The sequence below is a fragment of the Nelumbo lutea genome, chromosome 1 (assembly GCF_056320005.1).
Source record: "Nelumbo lutea isolate HS-2025 chromosome 1, American lotus-T2T, whole genome shotgun sequence".
Classification (NCBI taxonomy): domain Eukaryota; kingdom Viridiplantae; phylum Streptophyta; class Magnoliopsida; order Proteales; family Nelumbonaceae; genus Nelumbo; species Nelumbo lutea.
This window is the reverse complement of record NC_142684.1, coordinates 159,358,423-159,369,069: the sequence shown is the minus strand read 5'-3', so window position 1 is coordinate 159,369,069 and position 10,647 is coordinate 159,358,423. Positions and strand designations below refer to the sequence as shown.

The following is a 10,647-nucleotide window of genomic DNA, read 5'->3' as shown; positions in this document are numbered from 1 at the left end:
CTTTTCCGAAGTAGCAGACACAGTAGTTGCACATTTGGTCAATAAAGTGTTAATATCAACAGCAACAACAAAATACCGAATCCATTGATTTCCCGGTAGTAGTAGTAGTACTTCACGTATGCCAAAGCAAGGTACTACATCTACATGCCCGATTATTCAAGGTACTTCACGTAGTAGTAGTATTCACTTTGCAGCAGACAGATCAAATATGATACAAAGAGAATGATGGTAAATAAGTGAAGATACAAATACAATGCCATTTGATGATTTGCTGATTTATTCCTACATCTTCTAACAAGTATACGAACGAGGCTTTCATAATTCTTCCAAGATGCAAATATCAACACGGGAAAACAAGTATAGGAAAAGAATAAAGAATGATACGATAAATATGAGGAAAATACAAATGGGGGAGGCACATTAGGCCTCCAGCTAACTTGACAAATACGCAAACCTCCGCATCAGCCTCCACGCAGATTAAGGTATTGTGATGAATGTGTGAATCCCCACAACTGCAGATAAGAGCAACAGATGGATCAATCACAAGAAATAAGTTTTAAATCGAAGAGGAATATAACTCATAAAAGATGCAAAGTGGTTCTTTTGCAACAAAATTCATTTACAATGGCAGGTGAATTCAAGTATTTAGCACCATTATCATCATCTAAACCTTCTTCCAACTATATGGGTGGGCTACATGAATCCTGTTTCACCATTCCATTCTGTTTGGTGCCATACCCAATAGTAAATTATGAGCATTGAAACCATTTCTTACTACAATTCATATCCTTTTCAGTCTGCCCTAGCTCTTCTAACCTTTCAACTTGCAACAGATCACTTCTTCATGTAAGTGTTGTAGATGCTCTTCTCTGCATGTGACCAATCTTCCATCTCTCACTTTATCACCCATCGGAGCTACTATCATGTTCATTCGAATGACTTCATTTCTAACGTTGTCTTTGTTTTGGTTTTTCCACTCATCCATCTCAAAATTCATATTTCTGCCACATTCATTTTCAGTACATGTTTCTTGACTGCCTAACACTCAGCTCTATACAACATCGCTAGCCTCACAACCACTTCATTAAATTTTCCTTGGCCTAGGTGGTATTTTCCTATTACACAAGACTCCAGACACCCTCCATTATGTTCATCCTGCTCTAATTCTATGGTGATATCCTCCTCAACCTCTCCCTTGTTATACTATTAAACCAAGGTAATGACAAGTAACCTTAAACAAGTAAACAAAACCCAGTGGCATTCATTATGATAACCTTCAAACAAAAGGAACCAACAGGTATAGCTCCAGGTGCCTACCTCCTATGGGTGCAAGCTCCAGAGCCTCTCTCAAGGGTTGACAAAATATTTCTCAAGTACCTTATAGAAAACATAATCTCTGTACTGCAGTTTTGTATTTATGAACCAAATATAAAGTTTAATCATATTTTTTTGAGAGAATTTTAAAATAAAATCTAATCATATTATCTGTATGGAGCCGTTAATGCTGCATTAGTTATTGGTACATATAATCCAACTTTGAAGCTTTAAGCATCATATAACTACAAAGAAACTCTTTGAAGAAACAAAAGGTTTAAATTAATACTCAACTAAACTTAAAAGAATCAAGTAACAACTAAAAAGGCTAAAAAGGCCATATAATAAGGCAGCCAATAGGACTTTCTAGGCAATTTGTGTTTGTAATTATAATATTCTCAAAAACTTAGTTGACTTAAATGGTATTAAACAAAGATAAACAAAGCATTACCTCAACATTCTTCAATTCGAATTCTGGACTATGTGCTAAACACAAGTTACCAAAAGTTTCACAGGGTCCACTTGTTCCACGTAACCTTTTGAAAGAAAACTCTGAAATTAATTGAAAAGAATCTTCCAGATCCAACAGTCCAAAATCCACAGATTTCATCTTAAGCTGCTTTAATCAAAAAATTGCATGCGGATTTTAAAGTTCGAGGCTTACAGATCTCCATCCAAGCATAAAGCAAAGTTTCCACCCCCACCTAATGCCAATAAATCATCTGAACACAAGTAGAAATACCGATTTGCGCCTACACCAACAAATTATTGACACCTCATTAATCCAACACAAATTAATAGAACATTTGCTAACTTATTTATGACACAAAGAAAGTGGTTGCACAGGCTATAACTGGCCAACGGTTCTTTATGTAAGTTTTTTCTCTTTTTTTTATGTCAGTCAACTCAGCCTACATCTGAACATGTGAAACATTTCAAGATTGCTTTGCACTCTAGGTAACAGCATGATGGGGATCATTCTAGACCTTTGACAAATTCTAAAAGGAAGAAAGCCAATCAACAATCTGATTCGGTCTCCAAACATATTGTTGTAATTTTAATCTATTGGCAGTGGGTCCGGTCAATACGAGTCAGTTATCTACTTGTCTAGTCATTATTTAGTTGATTTTCAAGTTCTGTACTCATAAGTTCAGTAGATGGGGAGTTATAGATATTTTTTTTAATAAATGATAGAGAGTTATAGATATTATTCTCTTACTTTTGGGGTCCAATGGCATTTTTATAATTATTCCAGCCTACACTTACCTATAAATAGTTCTTATATCCTAGGAAAAATCTATGCTGCTGGAAATTTTTCCGGCATCTTAGTGAAACCCTTTATCTTATCATTGGAACAAATAAACAAACAAAAAGCATGAATATTGATGTCTCTAGCATGCATATTTTATGGGGTGATTCCTTTGACATGCTAAAGTGATTCCAGATCCCCATGGAGTGACCTCTTGGGTTTTCTCTTTTTTCTCTATTTTTCAAGCCATTAACAACAACTGCAGACCGCAACAATCTAAGATCCTATTGGAATTAACATTTACTGGTAACTGAGAAATTTCAGAAATTCCAACTTTTTCTTTTGATTTTTCTCCACTCTCTCTAAAACCCTAGCTGCTTTCCTTGGAACTTGTATCTAGACCATTCAGATCCTCAATCAAATTAAACCACCCTCCATATAACTCCAATACAAATAATACCATAGTTTCAGTCAAAAATTGATCTAGAACTCAAGTTACTGAAGTTTTTCAATTTCTCTCCCTTGAGAAAGTTTGAAATTTCTAAGTTTTGGACCAAACCCTCAATTAAACCTAACTAGTTTGCCCTAAAGACCCTAAACCCTTTCTAAAACCCTACACCCTCCATAATCCCCAACTAAATACATTCATTTTTTTGTTTCAAAAACCAGCAAACTACCCAACTGAATTTTCACTATAAATCTCACTTTAGAGCCTACAGTGTTTTAAAAGACGTGGGAGGCATACACCTGGAGGAGTGCCTCCAGGCGAGGTGCCCCCAAAATTCCCTTAGGTGTATGCCAGAGGCATTGACACCTCTGAGGCATACGCCTATACGCTTTTTTCATGAGGCGTGCTAGAGACATACGCCTCGTGCCTCATGCAGACCTCATAAAAAGACAGAAAAAAAATAAAAATAAAGAAAGGACAGGAAAGGAAAAGGAAGGGAAGGGAAAAAAAAGAAAGAGAAGAAAAGAAGAGAAAAAGAAAGAAAAGAAAAGGGAAGGGAAGAAAAGATAAGGGGAAAGGAAAATGAGATCCTCCTTCGTCTTCTTCCTCCTCCCCTTCCTCCTCCTTCCTCCTCATCCCCCTCCTCTTAAGGAGGCGTACGCCCCTTACATTCTGAACTACGTCATGCCTCTAGGTCCTGGAACGCCTTGCATCACACCTCTGCATTTTAAAACATTGAGAACCTCTTTCTGCATTTAATCCTACGTTACAGTAGCCACATTATGTTATTCCAAACTTCTAAGTTATAACAACCAACAGTAACATACAATATTTGAAAGATCTCTTTTTTTATGATATAAAAGAAAAGAAATGAGAGAAACAAAATCTGAACAATAAATGGGAAAAAAAGCAATAGAGAATCTTGAAAATATAGACTTTTTTGAAAAAGTACTGTATTGTATTTAAACCGTATGTGCTTCAAAATTTTAAATTAGAAACCCCTGTACACTAGGGGTGATCATGGGCCAGGCTGGGCTTTGCACCTGTGATCAGAGTTATAGCCTAGGCCCGGGCCTGGCCCAGGTTCTGGGCCTATAACTTACATTTATGTATAAAATATTTAAATGTATATAACATTTTATATTATATTCCATATAATGCATACAGACCTTATTTTATACATATAATATAAAATATTATATAAAATACATATTATAGGTGTCATACTATAATATTTAAATAAAAAATATAAAACATAACATAAAGTAACATGTACACATATATGTATAAATAACTGATGGTGACTCAGTTGGTAGGATCTCTGACTCGTTGGAGTAGAGACCTGGGATCAAATCCCGCTGCCACCAGAGTTTGGGGGGTAAAGGGACCCCCCCCGGTTGTGTAGCCCCATGAAGCAAAAGGAAAAAAAGTAAAATAAAAACATATATAAAATTATGTATTAGCCAGCCCAGGCCTGAATATGAAACCTAGGCCCAAGCCTAGAATTTCCGGGCCAGGCTGAAAATAATGTGTACACTAAAGTACCATACAATGAAAATATACAAATAAGCTTACATCAATACCTCTTATCAAACAGGTTTCGAACATCAAAAAACCAATTATAATCTGAAGCTCTTGAATCTCTTATGTACCAACATCCATGAACACACCATACCCTTGATCCTTTCCACTAACATCTCCCAAACTACTTTTATCCTTGAAAATCCAAGCATTTCTTCCCCCCCCCCCCCCCACACACATAAAATCCCAAAAAATAAATAAATAAATAAATGCTAGTGGTGTCAACTCATACCACTTCGCCTCTTTTTCTTAACCCCACAGACACCACCCACCCAAAAAGTCGTCAACAGATCTTGTAATAAATGTCCTTAAAAAGAATTCGACAGTCATAAATATCAGAAACCACCCCCCCCCCAAAAAAAAATATCCATTTAACTCACACTTCTAGTGACTTACTGAGACACAACCCCTTCTCCCTATTCAATATTCAAATTTCCAAAATATTGTGGAAGTAACCAAAATTCCATCAACAAATGGTTGTTGTTACTGAGAGTTTCTGATTTTTAATTATTTCCTCTACCCCCTGACCCTATTTTTCTTTCTCTATTTTATTTTTGTTTGAGTCTCCCTTCCAAAGTAACTCATCAGGGATCAAGGGATGTTTTGCAAAATGGACCCCTAAAAGAAGGAAAAGGGCTTGGAAGGAGCACGACTAAGTTTAAAACCTAATTTTTCAAAATAATTTTTCCCTTCATGGCTCATGCTTTCAAAAACTACGGAAGTCCTTTAAGGACATTAACATTTTTGTTGTTCAAGGGAAATTATACTAAGATCCCCCAAAGAAATATGAAAAATATCAATATCCAAGGGTAAAATTCTGCCTAAAATTTTTATTGATTTTCACAAAAAAAAAATACATTGGTTTCCAAAGTTTCAAGTTGTTGTCATGATTTCTGTGATTCTATCATATGTTACATCATGGCATTTATTGCATTTCATAGATCTCTCCTTTTTCTTTGTCCTATTTTCTTTCCTTTTGGTGAACCGATGCACCTTAGGTCCCCTTAATGATTTCAATTATCCATGAATTCCAACTAGGAACCAAGCTAATAAACCCCATCACTCTGATTTTTGTTCTACTATATTTCACACTTCTCTTTGAATTTATCCCCACATTTAGGCATTTTGCCTACTTTTGGAAAGTTTCAATCTTATGAATTTCATGATTTGTCATTGTTAAATCTAGTTCCATTTACTTGGACAAGGGATCCTTGCCCAGTCATGTGCTTACAGTATCAGGGTAATATAGTCACCAAGTAAATACTAAATACATCACAACCTACTTCAAAAAGGATGTTTCTAGTCTTAACAATGTAAGTGGCTAACCAAGCTGAGTTTCTCAACAGAAGACGTTTTTATATTGTGAGATAATTTTGATAAATTAGTTCCATAATGTAGTCAAAAAGTAAACAGATGTGTATGCTGAAAGTGTCCTTTTCTCAAGCAAGCAAATAAACATAATTTTAATTGTTTGCTAACTTCCTTATGACAGACCAACTTGATAAAGAAAATGTTGATGAAATGCTTACCAGTTGCCCTAAAAAGCCTTGGTTGCCCATATATAGTAGTAAATACAAATGTTTGGTTTGTTCCCTACAAAAAAGGAAGTTCAGATGCTGCACATGAAAATATAATTCGCCCACTTGAAAAAGAGAAAATTAATATGACCTGATATTTTTTTGTTGTAGTTGGTTTCAAGGGGCACTCTAGCAGTCCACCAAAAACAGCACCTTGCATATCTCCAACAATCTAGACAAGAAAACATTACTCAACATCCATCAATTCCAACAAAGCAAGAAACCAGATGAGACTTGAGAGAGCCCAATGTATTATGGTATACCTCTATTGTAAATTTAGAATAAATATGAACCTACCAGCAGACAAGGACCAGGAAGATCAGCACTTTTACGGATAAGTGTGCGAAGTGATAATCCGTGTTTTGTCATACTGCCCTTCATTTGAAAGAAATACAGAATTAAGAATCAAAGAAGGAAAATATAGGTCCTATATACTTAAAATCAATTATCTTTTTATCACACTTACCTATACAGCAAAGCCCATTGGCATCCCTTAACTATATTAGGAAGAGACGCCTCAAAAAACTCAAAAAGTTCAGCAGATATAAATGAAGACTTGTCCATAAGTTTGGGAACAGGATTCACTGGAACATGTGCGCTAGTTGCTTCTTCATTTTTATGGAAACCAATAATGTCCCGTCCTGAGGCATGGTTTTCATCTTCTTCACACACTTTCGGGATTTCCTTGCTCTCGGATACAAATTTAGACTCTCCTTGGCAATCCAGAGGTGCATCCATAAGATTGGGAACAGGAATCACTGGAACATGTACGCTAGTTGCTTGTTCATTTTTATGGAAACCATTAACGTCCCCTTCTGAGGCATAATCTTCGTCTTCTTCACATACTACAGGCATTCCCTTTCTCTCGGATACACCGATAAACTCTTCTTGGCAATCCAGAGGTGCATCATTCCAGGAAAAACTCTGCATTTTCCATCTACTTGGAAGTGATCGTACTGGTTTAATCTCTTTCAGACGCAGGTTGGATTTGGTGGCATCGAAGCTTGCCGAGGGAAGAAGCGACTTAAAAAATGAAGATATATACGTAGGTGAATCAGAAGCATCCTCTGTATGAAATGGCTTGACCTACACAATCAGAAACTCCACGTTACAATGAACTTACAGAAAAGAACATTTATGACAAGTCTCAAACAGAGATCACAAAAGGGTAGACGATTACGGGTGACCTAGGACCAAAGAAGGGCAATGAACAGAGGTGGTAACATAATGACACCTAACCACTGAGCAAGGCGTTCTACAGAAGATTTATCTTATCAGCTAGAAAAGGCAAATAGGTTAACAAGTCCAACAATGGATAGAAATGCATCATCTTCATCTAGGGGTATTGAAGATCGCGGAAAACAACTCATAGTTTCCCAGAATTTTAAAATACTACCCATAAGCAATAACCAAGAATTCATTTTCATACAAATCGTTTCAAAAAACACACAAGAATCTATTAATAACGAGAAAATGATCTGCATTGCTACAAAAAAATTACGAAGAAATGACAGGACAAGAAAAAAAAAAGGAAACAGAGATCCGAAAAGGTAGATCAGACCAGCAAGCACGTAAATGTTCAAACTTGTGCTTAATAATCAACAAGATAAAGAAGTTCAACCGAACAAAGATCGAGCACCGATAGAAGAGCAAATGCATCCGGATCGAATCGAGAATGTGAGAAGTAGCATTGCAGATTCAATGTCATCTAGTTACCTGAGGTTCGGGTTGAACAACGGGAGACCCCCTAGGGGAATTGGAGGGAGAAGGGGAGTCAGAAAGAAGACGAGAGAGCTTGTCCGCAACCTTTTCTTTCCATGACATGGCGAAACTCTCAGAGAGCAAACCCTAGCTCTAACTATATTGTAGAGATTCTATGAAACCAGAGAATCTCTTTAGAGTGGTAATTATTAATTCCTTTATTGTAATTTTTTATTTAATTAAGTTTAATTTGGTAAATCTTTTCTGTCAGGGGAAAAAGAGGAGCGGCGGAGCGTCGGTGGAGGAGATGAACGACGAGACGAATCGCAACGAACAAACAACGCAAAAAGGCGAGCCAAGAAGAAAGGTATGTGTTTGGCTCCTGGTTTTTCTTTTCCTCTTTTTCTCGTAAAAAGTAAAAACATAAAGAGGAAAGGAGTTTCCTTTATTGCACTCTACTTTCCTGTTTCTTGTCTGAGTCCGTCTATGATTTTCACCATCCTCTTATTTGACACGTGACAAGTATATGCTGGAAAAAAATCTTTTTTCAAGAAATCATAACCCGATTGGATAGGGCTAAAATAGGGTCGGATACAGGTATATCCAAAGTTAGATTCATTTATATTCGAGCGGGGACCGTGAGATGCAAGAATGTTGTTAAGCCAAAGTTAAATAATGAAAATAGAGACAATTGTTTTATATTTCGAATTTTTAAATAATTAATAATTATTTATTATTTTTAATAAATTTATTATAATATAAAAATAACAATAATTAATTTCAATTAGGTTTGTTTATTAAATTTATGAAATTGATCAATTATTTATTATTTTTAATAAATTTATTATAATATAAAAATAACAAACTAACTTGACCCAAGTTGGTTAGCTTTTATTCAATAACTTTTTAACTCGACCATGTCAAGTTAGTTTTGCTTTGGCCATTTGTAAACCGACTAAAATTGAATCACAAGTGAAAAAATTCTCATATTTCTTAGTCTAAAATATTTTATCTTATAAATTTAATTTTTTTTAATTTTCTTTTAGATAATATCATTGTATATTTTTGTTTAAATTTAAATTTTAAGTTTAAATATTTTGAACCAACCAAAACTGATACGAGTGTTTTCAACCCACAGTTGACTCAATTGGTTGAACCTTTCAAACCGTCACCCGACCTTCATTCCAGGTTTGGTTCTATTAAAACTCGACCTTCATTCCAGGTTGGTTCTATTAAAATCCTTCCTTCAGTCAAAAATCATTTGACCCAAATGCTTCAACCGTTGACCCATTCGACCTAGTCACCAAGTTTCGGAGGACATAACTTTGCACTACAATGTTCAATTAGGTGATCTTTTTTTTATTTTAGGTAACCTTTCAAGACCTATGTGTTCCAAGGTGATATGGACAACTTGCCTCGCTATTTTCACGAAAAAAAAAAACCCTTTTTTGGTCTTGAATCGCAATTTTTAATGTTTTTTACAAATAAAAAATTAATAATTGAATTAAAAAAATATAAGTTAAATATAAAATAATACATATATTATATGTAAAAAATTATATACTATTTATTGATAAAATATGTATTTACACACATATACACACACATAGAATGGTCTAACCCGTTCAACCTAGATGGTCGTAACCCCTGACCTAGAGGCAAAAGCGGTCAACCATATATAATGTCTTAATTAGAAGTAGGGAAGTGAAGATTAGTTAAGAGTAACAAAGAACTTAGTTATTAGCAATAGTTTAGAAATGAGGAAAGGTTTTAAGAATTAGGAGAGACGTTTATTAAGTAATTTTGAAAAGTTAAGTATAAAAGGAGGAGAGAGAATAAGAGTGCGAAAATGAGAGTTTAAGAGCAATAAATTAGGAATTTTGAGAAGTTTAGGGAGAGGAGATGTAGACAACCATGAGAACCCCATTACAAAAATTCTAATGAATGTTTTTAAGGGTAAATTGCTGAAACCTCCCTCGAAGTTTTTCACTATTGCTGAAATCTCCCCTAAACTTTGGTAATTACATTCACCTCCCCTACGCTTTCTAATATAATTGCAAGTAAACCCCTTCTAGTAGAATCTATACTATCAATAAAAGAGCAATGCCCCTTTCTTTCTGGATTTTTCATTCGACGTTTTCTATCCCCTTTGTCTAAACATACAATGGGGCATAAAAAGGGCATATATGTCTTTTACTCTCATTTTAGAAACTACTCACTTATAATTGTTTAGAAACTAGAAGATGTCCATAAATTATAAATAGTTTTATCTTAGAGATATAAATGCATGTACATGTCTCTTAGTATTCTAAAAGGAGGCACAAAATATGCAAAACACCCATGGAATTAATATTAAGGTTGGTTTATACAAAAAATAATATAAATATTATAAAAAATAAAAAAAAAAAGGATAATTATCCAAAACCCAACCACCATCACTTTTTATGAATTCTCTTAAACTCACCATAATTTTTCAAAACGTTCAAAACTCACCATGTCAGCGAGACAACGGTGACCTGACTAATGGGCATCGTTAATTTAATATTTTACCCTTCATTATCTCCTGCTTTGCTTTCTTCCTCTTCGATGGCTTCTCCCTTCGCTCTGCCGCCTTCCGCCCTATCTTATCTCCTCCCATCTATCATCTTTCTCCTTGTCTGCATTGAAAGGGTACCTGGAGGAGGTGGGCCACCTCACCAAGCTGAACTTGCAGGACACATGGCTTCCCATTACCGAATCTCGCAATGGAAATGCTCATTTTGCCGCTTTCCACAACC

At 35.3% G+C, this 10,647-nt stretch overlaps 1 protein-coding gene across 2 annotated transcripts; it reads right to left on the bottom strand.

Moving 5' to 3' along the window:
• Positions 1-209: 209 nt before the first annotated feature.
• Positions 210-8,390, bottom strand: LOC148878688 (uncharacterized). 2 transcript variants are annotated; one of them, XR_016103420.1, is made up of 8 exons: positions 7,886-8,278; positions 6,636-7,255; positions 6,467-6,539; positions 6,261-6,341; positions 6,122-6,185; positions 1,979-2,066; positions 1,766-1,866; positions 210-512 (listed from the first exon to the last, which is right to left on the bottom strand). XR_016103420.1 is itself a non-coding variant. In XM_088958656.1 (8 exons), the coding sequence occupies exons 1-8, from the start codon at positions 7,991-7,993 to the stop codon at positions 462-464; spliced, it is 1,170 nt and encodes a 389-aa protein (XP_088814782.1). In that variant the 5' UTR covers positions 7,994-8,390; the 3' UTR covers positions 210-461. The 2 variants fall into 2 exon arrangements, 1 of the variants encoding a protein (XP_088814782.1); XM_088958656.1 differs by having other exon boundaries at positions 1,766-1,850; positions 7,886-8,390.
• Between the last annotated feature and the right edge of the window lie 2,257 nt (positions 8,391-10,647).